This window comes from Oratosquilla oratoria, chromosome 21, assembly GCF_046742065.1.
Source record: "Oratosquilla oratoria isolate Oo_2021 chromosome 21, ASM4674206v1, whole genome shotgun sequence".
NCBI lineage: Eukaryota > Metazoa > Arthropoda > Malacostraca > Stomatopoda > Squillidae > Oratosquilla > Oratosquilla oratoria.
The window spans coordinates 50858556-50875868 of NC_134797.1; the positions used below are offsets into that span (position 1 = coordinate 50858556).

Genomic DNA, 17313 nt, shown 5'->3' on the forward strand with positions numbered 1-17313 from the left:
TCCTATCTCCCTGCGCGCCTATCTAGGGGTCCTATCTAGTAAATACTCTTTGTTACTTGCTATTATCCTTAGAGGGTCTCTGCTGGGTGAGGGGATGACTTCCATGGGGTACTGTTCCTCGTTCTGGCAGGATGCTTTTGCTATTGAAGGATATCGTTGTTGACGATCACGGCGGGAACCCGGGTCATCCTTTGTGATTAGCCTCGTGGAATACGTACGTGACCCCTTGAGACACGAATGTTTTGTTCACTGGAGGCTGGCTGCCTCTAGTCACTATGATGGTCGGGATGTCACACACAGCACTCCACTTGATAAGTTCGGAGGGGGATTTGACCCGCTAATACTCCTTGAAAGTCCACAGTGCGTAAGCGCTCACTTATGGATGTAAATCCTTAATAACCACATGAGGGAGGATAGGGCGCGATTGGGCTCTCCAGGACGTGAGCGGATAGTTCTATGTCTCCGTCCCTAGTTGCGAAGGGTACTACGAATAATGTTCATGCGGGAGGGTGACCCAGTTCCAAGTGTTCTTTGAGGTAGACACTGTTCACGAGCGGGTTAGACACAATCCTAATTATTCTAATTGCCTAGCTTAAAACAAATATGTGGCAGCGCGCAGGGTGTGTGTGTGTGTTTGGGCGCTTTGTTTGGGCGCAAAAACCGTTGAGCTTGGCTCTGAGAACACAAATCAAAAGGGGGGGGGGTGATTCTAGATAATTAGAAGTCTCTCCCTTCGTTAAGGCACTGAAATTGATTGTCAAAAATGGCATGACAGTTGAAGAGGATAACGAGGAGGAGAAAGGACAGGCTGTAATTTCAAAAATTGTGACAATCGTTACTGATAATTACGCAGAGATCCTTTTCACTATCCACTTTTGATATATATATATATATATATATATATATATATATATATATATATATATGTATGTATATTTATATATGTATATATATATGCATATATATGTATATATATGTATATTTATATATGTATATATATGCATATATATGTATATATGTGTGTATATATATATATATATATGTGTGTGTGTGTGTGTGTGTGTGTGTGTATTTATATATGTATATATATATATGTATATATATATCAAGAAATGAATAAATACATGAAAATGTAGATCAATAAATAAATTAATCAAATTAATAATTTAATTTATCAAATAGTAAATTGTGTGGAGAATAGCAACAAAATAAGAGTGATATGTTTTGCCATTATTATTTACATAATTTTCCATCGACAGATCATTATTGATGGGATACGTAAACTCCTACCCTGTATATTACATATAAATGCATACATATCCACTTCTACGCACAAATCTGCTTTCAAAACATTATCGTAATATATAACGACTTGGCAACTTTAGTATTGTTCCCTTGACAACTGTAATCGTCAAGTACTTAGCAAGTTGTCAGAGGACGGTGCACGTATACCAGCTTCTGCCGGTAAGGATTTATTTTGTCTTGAATCTATATAATAAGCACTGAAAGTGAACACACATGAAGGCTTTATGCCTTTCACATGTAGAGATAGGATTATAGGCAACTTTTAATGTAGATATTTAAACCAATGGCAGTGTAGTTGCTTTCAAGTTTTCGGTTATGAAGTATGTATTTTGTAGCAGTATAATTACTGCAGCTTTTAAAATTTTAATTTATTTGTATGAATATTCCGTTAAGTGTATGATTGTCACATTTCTGAGTACCTAATTTGATGTTAAGAAGTTTTAAACTTAAAAAGTATACTATGAAGATCGTGTTAAGCCAAAACACGTTCAAACAAGACGTCCAGATTTGACTAATTTATAGATATATTGAATATACAACCACTTTATTACAATGTATCCACTTGAACATGGAGGAGTTGCATGAAAGATTCAAAATTATATAAATTGTTAGAATGACAATCTTGTTAGCGTTCACAAACAAAAGTTGAAGAAATGAACTGGATTTCATTGAAATCTGATACTTACAAAGCAGTCGTCGATTAAATTACAGATTGAGAGAAACCAATCGTTTTTGATTGAGTAGTACAGTACCTGCGTGTAAGCTAGTCAGGAACGATAGTTGTGTATTTACCTAATTGTACGTACGTGCTTGTAAGGGATCAAAAATGGGTACCTACAAATGGTAATACTTCAGGATAGGTGATCATCATGAACTGTCAGTGCTTGAAAAGCGGTACTGATTTGTTCCCTCGCCCTTATTTTGCTAAAAACAACAAATTTGTTTATCAGCAGTCCGTAGTATGTTCAAACCAAGGTAACTTGAATATTTTGTGATGAAATAAATTGTTGGTCAAGGCTCGTGGATTTCCTGACATGACCACAACTTGACATCTCTCCTCCATATGTGCAGTCCTTGGGGTTTGACACAACCTTTGGAGTGGACACAAGATATCTGCATCTATTTTAACAGTGGTACCAAACTGCATTTCCACAGCATTTTTATGTAAAGTAACGATAATTACTACCTCAAGTTTCAGAATGGGACAACCCAATGTATTAGGGTGGGGAGATCAAGTGTGGATAGGTTAAATAGTATGAGTGATAGTATTATTCTTTGAGAGACCCTATTATAGTCTTTTGATTTCAAATAGATGGTTTTTATCAGACATCATTCATTCTCGGTGAGGAATTTGGTCAACCATTTCTTGTCATTGTTGTACTGTTTAGGTTTCATGGTCAAAATTTGTGACAAAATGTGTTGAGCAATATCAGTTGCATTTATTGAAGAAAATTAACTATAAATTACTAGGTAAAGATTGTGGAGCCATGACACTAGAATTGCTGCATGTGCCACTTTATTAAGTGTCCCAAATTTTATATTCTACACAATATTCAGAATTACATATAATGAACCTTTTACTCCATCAGCAAATCTTCAAACAAGATGGCTACAAAATGGGGCATAGCTGGTGCTGGCAAGATATCGGCTGATTTCGTGTCTGCCATGAAGGCTCATCCTGCTGGGGAACATCGGGTAGTTGCCGTAGCAGCAAGAGACTTGAAGAAGGCCCAGGATTTTGCATCAAAGCATGGGGCTAAAAAAGCCTATGGCTCCTATCAAGATTTGGCAAAGGATCCTGAAATTGGTATGGGTAGCATTTAAGTTTTCTCAGTTCCAGTTTTGTGTTTGTGAAGTATGATTTAAATTTGCATTATGATATTATTGACTCGAGTATGCACTTTTCTTAACCCATGTACTGTTGGGGGAATACCCATCAATTTCTTAGAAGTTGCCTAACAGCAGCTAGAATAAAAGTTTGTTAAGCAATTTAAGGGTTTGTAGGCATGGATGTATCCTTTTCTGCTTGTAAGGTGGTTTATGTCAGCCAAATAATGTTGCCTGCTAGGAACAAGAATACATCATAAAATGAACTACAAACTGCTTGATCTCTCTGTCCACCCCAGACCCCTGTATGTATTTACCTAATTGTAGTATACAGGAAAGGAGTAACACTTGTTGGGTCCCATCTCCTATTCTCTAATTTTTTAATGTATCTATACTCAAATTCATGGTTCATGGATGGTCCCAACTTAATTTATATCTTTGATTTCCAGTTATTGTGTTTAGATTTGAACTTGTGCATTGTTTGAGCTTGGGGTATATCACTTAAGCTATTCCACATATACATCTATATGGAAAACTGTATTTCTTCACATTCTTTTGACATGTGGTCTTAATTTACTTCCATAACCTCTTAAAGCCCTCCCATCTAAATTTAATCAGATCTCTATCAATGCATTCTATTGAATTTAGTGATCTGAACACTATAATCATGTAGCTTCTTTCTCTTCGATCTTTCAAAGTTGGTAGACCCAGTACTTTTAGTCTTCCCTTGTATGGTTTATCTGCCAGGCTGGGTACCAGTTTGGTTGCTGCTCTTTCTATTCTTTCAATCATGCTTATATCCTTCACTCTGTGTGGGGACCATACTACTGACACATATTCCAGACTTAATGCATCAGGGTTTCAATGAGTTTTTCCATCATCTCTTCATTCATATAATGGATTGTTACTTTAATCTTCTGCAATATCCATATGCATCTCCCACAATCCTGCTATGTCTGTCAGGTGACAGGTTGTCACTTGACTTGTGTAAAAACTTAACCAGACTAGTCTTTCCCCTGTTCCATACATAAACAATACACATCACATCACCTCTCCATTAGCCACAGTATTCAACTTTCCAAGCCTGTTGATGGTAATTGGGAGCCATGGTTCTACAAGAGACCTTGGGGAGATTGAGTGATCCAAGACCCTCTTGTGCCTTGACTTCACAGGATGGAAATGGGAGTTTCCTAATCTCGCTGTCCCATTGAGTTGATGATCCATGTCTTAAGATGTTAGATTTTAGTCACTTTGTACTCCCATAGCATAGGTGAAATTGCTTTTCACTCTTGATGGCACACTCTGACAGTAAGCATTTAGTTTTTATTGATTGGGGTGGGAATTTTCAGCCCTGGCTTTTGCTTGAAAGTGTAAACTTAGCCATTTCTAATGTAAATACTAAATACAGTTTCTCACTTATACAAGGATGTCCAAATCAAAGCCCACATCCACATAATGTAATAGATTATGAATAGTACCAAAACATTTCTTAACCTTCAGATGTGGTGTATGTTGGTGTGATTCATCCGTGCCACTTAAGTGTTGCAAAGGACATGATTGAAGGAGGCAAACCTGTGTTGGTGGAGAAGCCACTATGTATGAATTTCAAGGAAACAAAGCAGTTGGTGGATCTAGCCAAGAAGAAGAAAGTATTTTTGATGGAGGTATGTCATGAGAATTTTGCTGCTTGGAGCACAGAACTGGTTACTAGGATTTGGCTGGTTTGTTGGGTTTCAGATTATCATTATTATTATTGGAAGGCATTGTCGGAGATATTGCAGATATGAGATAGGGGAAAGCTGTTAAGAGCAGTCAAGAGTTTTTTGAGTGGTATAACCTGTGTTAGAATTAGAAATGGAGAGAGGGACTTCACCAGGAATGATGTGTTGCCATGGCTGTTTAATTCATAAATGGATGGGGGTGGTGTGAGAGGTAAATGCAAGGGTAATGATCTGGGGATTAAAGATGGTAAAAGAAAATGAAAAAAATGGGAGATAAGCCAGTTGTTGTTTGCCGACAACTCTGCACGAGTAGCAGGATCAGAGGAGGTTCTCAAAGAAGTTAGTGATGGAGTTCAGAGGTTGTGTGAAAAACAAGTTGGAGATAAATGTGGGTGAAAGTAAGGTGATGAGATGTACAAGGGGAGAGGATGGCAGAAAATTGGAAGTGAGTATTAAGGGAGAGAGGCTGGAGGAAGTGGATAACTTTAGATATTTGGGGTTGGAGGTGACGGGAAAGGGAGGAATGGAGGTAGAATGTAGATTGAGAGAAGCAAATAAAAGCCTTAGGGGATTAAATAGTGTAATGAGAAATAGACATTTGGGATGGATGCTAAGAAGAGATTGTATGAAGAGGTGATTGTGATGACAGTACTGTATGGGGCAGAAACTTTGAACATGTTAGAGGAAGAGTTTAAATGTGTTTAAAATTAAAGGTCTCAGAAGTATGGTAGGGGTTACTAGGTTGGATAGTGAGAAATGAGACCAGGGTTGGAAAAGGAGTTTGGGGATAGGCTTGATGAAAGTCCTGGGATGGTTTGGACACATGGGAAGAATGAGTGAAGAAGACTTAATAAAAGAGGTGTGGGAGAGGTGGATGAAGATGAGGGGGTGACCAAGGATGAGATGGATGGATGTGGTAAAAGGGTCATTGGGAAAGAGGGGAATGTCTGTTGAGGAAAGAAGGGAGAAGACATAAGATAGGTGAGTGGAGAATGGTCGTGTATGGATGATACTGTGATGCATGGAAGGAAGTGGTTGGGGGATGGGGGAAGTTAAGGAATATGTGTGAATGATATTCTGATGCAGGCCGAAGGGATTTCTCCCCATCTTCTCTTTTGCTGTATGAGGGTACAGAGAGTGGGGTCATTGATTAAATAAAGCAACCTTGCATTAGATGTGCTATGTCTTACTGCATTGCTTCTGACCCAGGGCAGTGGACAAGATGCAGGGATGACCTGTCATCCAGGAGTAGCCAAGAAAAGAGGGAGGGAGGGATGGGTGGTGAATGGGAGTGTTTGGGGATGAAATGGGAGGGAGTGGATTTATGTCTTTAACTTTGGCTACCTCCCTTGTAAGGGGGAAAAGCCCTTGGTATATGTATGTTATTATTGGTATTATTGTTATTATTATTTATATCATGAAGTGGCAGATGTTGCTGATAAAATGAAGTGTCCTTGCTTTGGATGTGCTTGTCTTGCTGCATTGTTTCTGACCCAGGGCAATGGGCAAGATGCAGGGATAACCTCGTCCAGGAAGAGCCAAATAAAGAGGGAGGGAGGGCTTAAGGCTGGTGAATGGTAGTGGAGTGGATTGGGATGAAATGGGTGGGAGTAGGTTATGCCTTTGACTTTGGCTACCCCCCTTGTAAGGGGGAAAAAACCCTTGGTATATGTATGTACATACATACATATACCAAAGTCTTTTACCCCCTTACAAGGGAGGTAGCCAAAAAGAAAAAGGCATAAAAACCATTCTCACCATTTCCATCCCTAAATACACTCCACTCCCCTCCTCCCTCTACCCTGTGGTGGGGGGAAAAGATTACTGCCACCAAGTATTTTCACTTGGATCGTAAGAGGTGAGAAAAACAGGATGGAGATTGAGACCAGGTATCCTTCTCCCTGTAGCCCCATAGGGGACATTCCTAAAAAAGGTAAAAGATATGTATGTATTATTATTTATTTTGTTTTTGTAGCAAGATCATTGTAATAAAACCAACAGTCCTGTATGGATTGTAATAAAACCAACAGTCCTGTGAGACATGGACACTGACAAAAGAAAGGGAGAAGAGACTGGAAATTTTTGAAAACAATATCCTGAGAAGAATCCTCGGCCCAGTATATGATATAGTAGAAGGGAAATGGAGACTAAGACATAACAGGGAAATTAGAGATCAGACTCGGCAACCATACATTCAGGATGAAATACGGGGAAGAAGAGCAAGGTGGGCTGGACACTGCGTACGAATGGAGGCAGACAGACTACCAAAGAAGGTGATGGAAGGAGGAGTAGAGGGCAGACGACCAGTAGGGAGACCCAGGTACAGATGGATGGAGTAAAGAAGGACGTGGAGAGGGTGGCACCAAGAGAGGACTGGAAAGAATTGGCAGAGGATAGAACCATCTGGAGAGGCATAGTGAAAGCGGTGAAGGGCCGTCCAGCCTGACAACCAACAGAGTAAGAAAGATCAGAGGAGGGATTAAGGAATTTGGTGAGAGTTTGGGAAGGTGTGCTTAAGGAGGAAGTTGAAGGTAAATCTGGGTAAAAGGTTATGAGATGTACAAAGGGAGAGGATGGCAACAAATTGGAAGTGAGCATTAAGGGAGAGAGACTGGAGGAAGTGGATAGCTTCATACTTGGGGGCACATGTGATGGGAAAAGGAGTAGAGATAGAATGTAGATTGAGAGAAGTGAATACCTTGGGGGATTAAAAAGTAACAAGATAGACATATGGGAATTGATACTAAGGAGATTGTATGAAGGGGTGTTTGTTCTGACAGCACTGTATGGAGCAGAAATGTGGAACATAGGGAGGAAGAGTTTAAATGTGTTGAGATGAAATGTTTGAAAAGTATGGTAGGGGTTACTAGCCTCATAGTGAGAAACGAGGAGAGCAGGGGTGGAAAAGGAGATGGGAGAAGGTTGATGAAAGAGTATTGGGATGGTTTGGATGCATGGAAAGAAGGAGTGAAGAAAGATTGGCAAAAATGTGGAAGGCAGAGGTGGATGAAGTGAACAGGAGGAAGCGAACGAGGATGAGATGGATGGATGGATGGGGTATAAGGGGCAGATGGGGTGGTTAGGGAGTGGTTATATTTGAACTGGGAGGGGGTTTGCCGATTAAATAAAGTGGCTCTGCTGTAGATGTGCTGTGTCTTGTTGCATTACCTTTGACCCTGGGCAGTGGACGAGATGCAGGGATGATCTGTCATCCAGGAGGAGCCAAGAAAAAAGGAAGGGAGGGAGGCATGGTAAACTTGTGTTTACAACATACATGTGCTAAAACTAGTTCCAGCTGTTTAGCCCTGCCTGTGGAAGTGCTGCATGGAGCCTGAGTAATGTGATGGGGGACAGTGATGTCCCTTCATCTATGGGAGGGACAACAAATTTGTTTTTGGATACATTCGGGATGTGTATGCTTTCACTTGGCCACTTGTCATAAAAATGTCAACACCCATTACTCCACCCAGATGTGCAGCCTTGAGAGGCTGGTACTTTGTCTTTGTCTTAGGACAGAATCCAACATGTCTATTCCAGTTTTTACACAGCTGGCAATTGGGTAACCCAAACATGATGCAGAATTTCATCCTAGGAAGAATTGGGGTGGAGGGCTTGAAGATAAAGCTGTTAGATTGGAGAAACTGAAGGTAACACATGATGGGAGTGAAATGGGTGGGTGTGGGTGCATGCCTTGGCTGGATACCTTGCTTATAAGGGGGAAGAAGCCCTTGGTGTATAGATATAGATTTTGTACTGTAACTTGTGTATTTCTGTACTCTTTCAAGGCAATATGGTCAAGGTGTTTCCCTGTGTACAAGGAGTTGGAAAAGCGCATCAAGTCTGGTGAAATTGGTGATGTGGTTCAAGTTTTTTCGTCATTTGGACAACCAATTGAAGGCTTTGATAGAAGCAGGTATGTCATTTGTAAAAGGGTCGTTTTTATTTATTTATTTTTTTAAGTTGTTTAATGGGGTTTGGACTGAGTTTTATGCAGTCATTGGATTAGGGACTTCAATGACCTTTTCTCTCTCTCTCTCCTCTCTTCCCTTCCCCTGCTCTGCTCTGCTCTGGAGAAATCTGTGGGAGGACCCAGGAAGTGTTGCTGGCTGCTGTGGGTCTGGGGGTTTTCAATGAAACTTGGGCAGAAGTTACTGTTAGTTTATATGTCACATTTCCCTTTAATCTTTTTATTTCATCGCTGATTTCTATCCAATTTACCTGCATAGTTCATGTGTGTTGTATTGATTTTTAGTCCTTTTTATTGGATAATGAATATTCAATGTTAAGTGTCTGGGGACCTTGAGAAAAGCTTTATTTCTATCAATGGCAACAATAACTCTTCTTTCTGATGGATTATTTATTCTTTTATTATTATTATTATTTTTTTTTTTTTATTTATTTATTTATTTATTTTTTTTTATATATATATTTTTTAATCCTTCCAGTAAATACAGCTTGAACTGTCAGACCTTGTCATATTGGTGGTACAAAGTTTGCTAAAACAACTTTCTATGGGAAGAAAGACTGTCATAACATTGGCAAATGGAAATAGTAAAGATCATTTTATAGGTATATTATAACGAGTAGCACAGGGGACAGGAGCCATTACTCTTATAAATGTAGACTGCTTATACCCTCTTATTGAGATAACCCATGATATTCGAATAGATGTCGCAGTATGATTAATGACCTTAATCATTACAGCAAGAAGGAATTGGGAGGTGGTGCCATTCTGGATCTTGGAATATATCCAGTTCAGTTTGCCTCACTGGTCATGGGAAGTGAGAAACCCTTAGCCATATGTACAGGCGGACACCTGAATAAGAATGTAAGTATTGTTAGTTTTAGCATTTTATTTATTTTTCATTTAGAGTTTTTGTCATTCCCTTGACAGATCAAGCAGTCCCATCTCTGAGGAACACCATGGCTGGAACGGGGTTTTCCCATAAATCCTCTATGGAGTGTATATTGTGTTGTTGGCATGCATGATTGTGTACAATGCAGTCTTCCATAATGTGTTGGATAGTATGGGAAGAGTTGTTGCACCTTGACAGTTATCCGCGATGCTGTCAGCCTCTTCTGGGCTGGATGGTGGCCATACTGCAGCCTGGGGAGCCAATTCAGAGTGATGGATATCAAGGGGTCTGGCATGCAGCAATATGTTCTTTCAGTTTGTTAATGGAATAGTGAGATATATGATTATGGATATGCTTCTGGAGGCTGGTGTCTGGTGGTTGTGGAGGAAGAGAAAAGAGTATTTGTGTGTGATATAGGTATTTGGGGACCATTTGGTTGCTGCCCTTTATATTCTCTCAATCATGTTTATATCCTTTATATTGTGTGGGGTGTTCGTGTCAAGGTGATCCTTGACTTTGAGGACTTTCATTTCTTGGTGTAGATGGTCTGTAGATGTGTTTACCTGTTTTTTAGTTTTATGTAGAGTCCTTTTTTCATTGCAATCTCATGTTTCAATCTGTCCGTCATCCATTTGGGATTATTACTATTTTTTCAGTATTGACTTCAGTGGGATAAGTGTATTTTGTGCACTAATAATTAAATCAGTTAGATTGCTATACTTTTCATCCAAATTGCTGACCTGTCTGTTGAGCCCTGGCCCCCAAGTGACCTGACCCAAGGTATGCATATTACCCTCCGTGACCCGACTCCTGGTCATGTACTGAGACCTGATCGTGCTGATAATGTCCGAAATGTTTGTAATGTCCGTATGACATTTCATATTCAATTTCAAAAAGGTTTTTATATTGTCAAAGTTTGCTCTCCTGGTGTCTGGTACTTGGATGTCATTCGTACTTTTTAATTCTTTCCAAATAATATTAAATCTTATTTCTTGATGATCGCTAGAGCCTAGACTATCTCCCACTATTTTATTACTCATTAGGTGCTCATTATTAGTGAAAGGTAAGTCCAGAGTATTTTCTCCCCTCGTAGGATCAGTAATCATCTGTTTTAGGAAATTATCATACACCACATCTAAGAATTGTTTCGCTTCCTGATCTACCAAAGTTTCCCAGTCAATGTTTCTATAATTAAAATCTCCCATGATCACCTTGACAAAGGCATTTCTACCTGTCTAGTAATTGGCCAGCCATCTTTTGGTATTGTTGTGCATGTCTGCATTGTATATTTTATTTGTGAGGTAATATTGGGGGATGGCATCAAAAGCTTTACTAATGCCTAGTATTACGATGAATGTTCTGTGTGGGAGCTTATCTGAATTGATGCCATTGAAAACTCGTGGTATGAGATCTATCTGAAATGTTTGTGGACTGTAGTGGTCTGAAATAGTGTTATGATTTGGCAAGGGGGATATGTGGTGTGACAAGTTGTAGTATGAGGGGTTCTATAACTGGAGGGTCTACAGAGAAGTGTTATTGGGCAGTGTGATGCTGGAAGGAGAGGAAGTAGTATTATATTCTAGTAGTTGTGAGGTCAGTATGTTGAGTGGTTGGGAAGTTGTGTGGGTGCTTATTAATTGAATGAATTAGAATTTTGTTCTTTTAAACATTTTTTTATTGTTATTACTTGGGGCGGGGGGCTAAATGACTAGGGAATATGACAGGATTGGTAATGGTTTTGTTGAGGGAAACATGAGAATACTAGGCTTCTCACTTCCTTGCTCTCCCTCCTTACTTTCCTCCCTCTCCTTCCTTGCTCCCCCTCCCACTCTTCCTTGCTCCCCATTCACTCTTCTTCACTCTCCCCATTCACTCTTCTTCACTCTCTCCATTCACTCTTCTTCACTCTCCCCATTCACTCTTCTTCACTCTCCCCATTCACTCTTCTTCACTCTCCCCATTCACTCTTCTTCACTCTCCCCATTCACTCTTCATCACTCTCCCCATTCACTCTTCATCACTCTCCCCATTCACTCTTCCTCACTCTCCCCATTCACTCTTCCTCACTCTCCCCATTCACTCTTCCTCACTCTCTTCCCCTACTCTCCCCCGCTCCGGCGCTTGGCTTAGTAGCCAAAAACTTCATAAACCAACCAACCAACCCTACTCTTCCTCACTCTCCATATTCACTTCCTCGTTCTCTGCTACTTCCTCATCACTTTCCCTCCTTTCACTCTTACTTTTCTTTCCCTTTTTCCTTGCTTGTTTCTTGTTTCCTTCCCTCTGTGGGTATTTTGAACACTTAAATTGTTTATTGCAGGGTGTAGATGAAACATCGAGCACAACCTTGGTGTATTCCAAAGGCAGAGTAGCTACAGTGAACTGCTCCATGCGCTGTGAGCTCCCGAATGTTGGCATTGTTGTTGGAACAAAGGGCAGCATTGAGGTACAGTTGATGAGAAAACGCACATCGTCTCACTTATTCACTCACTCGTTCATTCACTATTACAACCAAACCAGCAACCAGTCATTACCACCACTACCATCAACAAATAACTACTACCACGAACAGGTCATCACTTCTGTAGTTATCACCACCACCGTTGTCAGTCTATTTTGATCCCTTTGCTAATGAAGTTTGCAAATGGCTGAATGAAATGGCTCTGATGTGGCCAGAATAAAATGACAAATCTTGTACAGAGTGGGTTAACTTAAAGGTGTTAAATTTTCATGTTCATTTGCTCACCACTTAACAGCATTGTTTCTTTTCTTGTTCTTTGTTTACAAGTGGTATATATAGATGAATTAGTGATAACAGATAGGATATCATTCAATTCATAACCCCTAGCCACTCATGCAGAAGACCTGCAAGATAAATGGGGTAGATTCATTGCAATTAACATTAGGTTTGTCATAGCACATTTTCATGTTTCAGGTGCCATACCCTATGTGGTGCCCAACGAGTCTAACCTCCCCTTCAGGAACCTTCTCTTCCCCATTTCCAAAGACAGATCAAGAGTTCAACTTTGTCAATAGTCAGGGATTGATGTATGAGTCAGCTGAAGTGCGTCGGTGTCTCCAGCAAGGTGAGGAAAGATGTCCATGAGCATTAAACAGATGGTTATGGTGAAAGGTTTTTCTTGTTATTTTTTATCAAATGCAATCATCTTGTAAATTCTTAAATTTCCTAAGTTCGTTCAGATTCATCTCTGAATTTTGTCCAAATTAGTTCCAGCGAACTTTTATACAGTCAGGTGAACTCTAGAGTAGAGGCATAAGCAAGACACCTCCAGCTCTCCATGTTTACTCTATCACATCCATCCCTTTTTGCTTCAATCTTGTGACATTTTTTCGTGGTTCCTTTTTATTTTACAAAGTCAAGAAATGAACTAGATTTGTGTTTTTCAATATAAATTACCAGGAAGTGAATAATCATGTGCAGATTTGAATTTAGATTTTGAGTATCAAGCAAGTATAGTTAAGGAGTTTGTATTTTTTTTGTTTGCAGGGTTGCTGGAAAGTCCAAGGGTCCCACATGATGAGACCTTGTTGATAGCAGAAATATTGGAAGACATGAGAAAACAGGTGGGAGTCCATTATGAACAAGATGAAAATTAGGTAGAACTAGTAATGACAACATTGGGAGAGATTTGATCGGAAGGTGTTCACATTAGATTGAAAAAGTTTAAAAGGTGGTTCTTCATATTTTGGAAGAAGAAATACAGTGAGTCCTCCTTATACGGTAATTCTTTATCCGGTTAATTCACAGTTATGGTATTTGGTATTTACTACCCTCAATTCTATTTATGGTAATAAAAATTTGCAGATACGGTATCCGCTTGTGTTTTGTTTACACCGTACCATAGCGCCACCATGCCGTGTGGCTACCACAACAATCGGTCTCTTCCTGCGTTTCCCCTTGAAAACAAGTTAAATCCTTACGGTATGTTTTTTGTGGGTATTATTATCACGACGCACAGTGACGCACCCATAATGGCCACAAAACGTTCTGCAGACACTGCTGGAGTTGAAAAGGCAAAGCAAAAGAGGAGTAGTCTGACATTGGAGGTAAAATTAGATATTTTGAAGAGGAAAGAGGAGGAAGAAGGTATGTCTGCCATAAGTTGAAGCTTGGGCCTAGCCCAGTCGACAGTCTGGACGGTGTTGAAGAATCGTGAGGCTATAAAAAAAGCTGGGGCGAATGCAACGCAACTGCAGAGCAAATTGCTAACAAAACACCGTGAGCCAATAATGGATAAGATGGAAAGGTTGCTCAAAATGTGGATCGACAACCAGAATCGTCAAAATATGGCTCTGTCTATGAATTTAATCTGTCGGAAAGCATTGTCCATTATTGAAAGACTGAAGGTAGAAATGGGAGAGGAAGACTGAATTTAAAGCAAGCAAAGGGTGGTTTGATAAATTCAGGCAACATTCAGCTCTCCATAATATCAAGGTCACAGATGCTGCTGCTAGTGCCAACAAAATGGCTGCAGACAAATTCAAGTCAGCATTAGAATAGTGCATTGAAGAGAAAGGGTACAGCAAGAAACAAGTTAATGATGAAACAGGACTTTACTGGAAGAGGATGACCAGTAAGACCTATATTGACAAGGAAGAAAAAGTGTGAAGGGGTTTAAAGCCTCTAAGGACCGCTTAACCCTGTTACTTGGAGGCAATGCAGAATGGGATTTGAAGCTAAAGCCACTCCTCATATACCACTCAGAAAACCTGAGAGCACTCAAGGGGTTACTGAAGCAATACTTGCCTCTGGTATGGAAATCAAATCCGAAGGCATGGCTGACCACTTCAATTCACCAAGACTATTTTACATCATATCTGTCTCCAACTCTTGAGGAGTATGCACCAGCTAACAACATTGCCAACCAATTCTTACTGATAGTTGACAATGCTTCCAGCCACCCAAGGGCTATAGAGGACTGGGCGGATAATATCAAGGTGATGTTCCTCCCCCCAAACACCACAGCTCATCCAACCGATGGATCAAACAGTCATCAAGACATTCAAAGCAGCGGTGAACCATGCAGCAACTGATAAAGGGCACAGATGGGCCTGGCAAGCCCACTATCAGAGAATGGTGGAAGTCTTATAACATTAAGCATGCCTTAGACAACATCAAGTCATCTTGGGACAAAGTGAAGAATTCTACCATGAACTTGGCGTGGAGTAAAGTATTGCCAGAATATGTGCATAACTTCCCAGGCTTCGCTGAAGACAACATCGGTGTGATCAGAGATGACATCGTAAATCTGTGCCATAAGGCTGGTTTCGATGGAGTTGATGATGATGTTAACCTCTTCACTCCGGGGCACATCGCACGTCTGGCAGCATTAGCTGCCCGACATGCGATGTTGCGTCATAATAATCGCATTATAAAAAATAAAGTCGGTGCTCAATCGTTTGTTCTTTTTCACCCGTGTATTTTGATAACCATAGAAAATTTATGAAGCCAGTTAGAGAGAATGGAAATTGCGTTGGTACGACTACAATAAATATAATCAAGATGGCGACGTCGGCATCGAGTACTCACTTGCTCCTCATGCCGCCTACGTAGGTGTCACCGTATGGAAGTGGTTAAAGATCTTTTGGAAAGCTATGGTAAACCTCTCACAAATTATGAACTTATAGAGCTAGACAAGGCATTACAGGAGGCAGAAAGAGGGAAATGAGGAAGAGGAACCTGTGCGTGGCTTGGACATCAAAACTCTTAGAGAATGTCTTGGAAGTATCAAAAAAGCCCTGGAAACCCTGAAGGAACGTGACCCAAATCCTACCAGGAGTAGCAAAGTGGCTCATGACAGAGAAGTGCTAAATTTGATCAATAAATCTATGGTGAAAATAGAAGAAATGCCAAACAGTCCTCCATCTTCTCGTTCTTCAAGCCAGTCAGACCTGCCGTCCCTGGCACACCTGCCGACCCTGGCACACCTGCCAACCCTGGCACACCTGCCGACCCTGGCACACCTGCTGACCCTTCCACATCCGCTGCTGATGGTTCTACAGCTGGTCCTTCCTCCATATCATCTTTCTTCAAACAAGTCAAACGTGCCATCCCTGCTACAGCTGGCCCTTCCACATCTGCTTCTGACAGTGCAGACGATGAAGTATTTGAGGGTTTTCAGCCTCCTGCCTCACCCTCATCTTCGTCTGCCCACTCGGCAAAATATGAGTAAGGGCTGAGTTCCCTACTGTCCCTTAGTCTCGGGAGGGGCATCATCTGATAGAATACATGTCAAGTGAAAGGTAAATAAGAACATTTTCTGTTTATTTCTTTTGTGCAGTACTTTACATTTTCTTATGTGACTATTTTCATGCATGTAGGGGTGACTTTCGATACAAGGTAATTTTCGGTATACGGTAATTTCAATTTGCGGTAAGGTTTTCAGGAATGCATATGTACCGTATAACGAGGACTTGCTATAATTGTCAAAACATGGGTTCTTTGTGGGTACAATTTTATTGTATGTGCATTCTCACCAGATAATGTGTATTTACCTAATTGTATTTGATGATAATATAGTTTAATGGGAAAAAAAAAAAAAAAAAAATGCTAGAACAATGCCCCTTATAGAGGGTTCAACTTCACTGGTGGCAGGGTTTGAACCACCATCCCCTCAGTTTTTGCCACAAGTAATGCCTTAACCTGATGGCCAGTGAGCTTCCACTTTGGGATTTTTATATGTATATACCTAATTGTAGTATACAGGAAAAGAGCAGTGCTCGTTGGGTCCCATCTATTTTCTAATTTTATATACCTAGCCTCGAATTGTACAGCTTCAATTTAATCTGTATCCTTGATTTCCAGATATATTTAGATTTGAGCTTGGGCTATATTACTAAGCTATTCCACATATTTGTACATCTATATGGAAAAGCTTTCTTCGCATCATTTAGAAGTGTGATCTTTTTTAATTTGGTCTCATGACCTCTTAAAGTCCTTCCATCTTTAAGTATTACAAAGTGTGCAAGTAAAAGCTAGGGTAAATAAGAGTGAATTTTATGAAAATCTGGATACTTTTGTGTTCATAGACAAGAGGAATTTATACATGTAGGGTGAAAGCCCCCACTATTTCTGTAAAAGGAATGAAATACAGACTACACAAAGTAAAACTGTTTTAGATTCCAATTATCAAAATATAACAATAAAAAAAGAAGTTTCACTGGAAACCTGCAGCCCTACAGTGATTGAATTTTAGACCCCATCTATCAAACTTTAGGGGGGAAAGGCTAAGTATTAATTTGGTCAGAAGATTGATAAACACCGTTAATAGTTAATAGTTTGGATATATGCAGCCCTACAGTGGCTGGCAATGGTCCTTGATCCCTCTCGCAGGTCCTTTTGGGATAAAGCACCTCGCCCTCTCCTCAAACAGTCAACTGCTGGCTTTGAAGGAATCTGTGTCAACAAGATCCAAGATGCTCCAAGAAACTACCAGGGAAGTAGGTGTTGTTACCAACAGTTCATCAGTACTTCTGTCCTTGTGGACAATATTATGCTGCAACTTGATGCAATTATTAGTTCAGATAGTACATCTCAGCAGATGCATCATGATCCATTGTATCTGTTTATAACAGGATATTAG

General features: G+C 40.2%; 1 protein-coding gene across 1 annotated transcript; it reads left to right on the top strand.

Annotated features, from left to right (window-relative positions):
* Positions 1–1350: 1350 nt before the first annotated feature.
* Positions 1351–16840, top strand: LOC143036915 (trans-1,2-dihydrobenzene-1,2-diol dehydrogenase-like). Its single transcript, XM_076204904.1, has 8 exons — positions 1351–1464; positions 2895–3112; positions 4633–4796; positions 8639–8766; positions 9558–9681; positions 12030–12155; positions 12645–12795; positions 13218–16840. Exons 2-8 carry the CDS (start codon positions 2911–2913, stop codon positions 13325–13327), a joined length of 1005 nt encoding a protein of 334 aa, XP_076061019.1. The 5' UTR covers positions 1351–1464; positions 2895–2910; the 3' UTR covers positions 13328–16840.
* Positions 16841–17313: the final 473 nt, after the last annotated feature.

What these genes read in the sequence shown, in the direction of transcription:
- LOC143036915 (XM_076204904.1), top strand. Translation starts at nt 2,911, where the DNA reads ATGGCTACAAAATGGGGCATAGCTGGTGCTGGCAAGATATCGGCTGAT. An exon ending in GGCAAAGGATCCTGAAATTG is followed by an intron (nt 3,113 to 4,632) that starts GTATGGGTAGCA and finishes CTTAACCTTCAG; the next exon opens with ATGTGGTGTATGTTGGTGTG. An exon ending in GAAGGCTTTGATAGAAGCAG is followed by an intron (nt 8,767 to 9,557) that starts GTATGTCATTTG and finishes TAATCATTACAG; the next exon opens with CAAGAAGGAATTGGGAGGTG.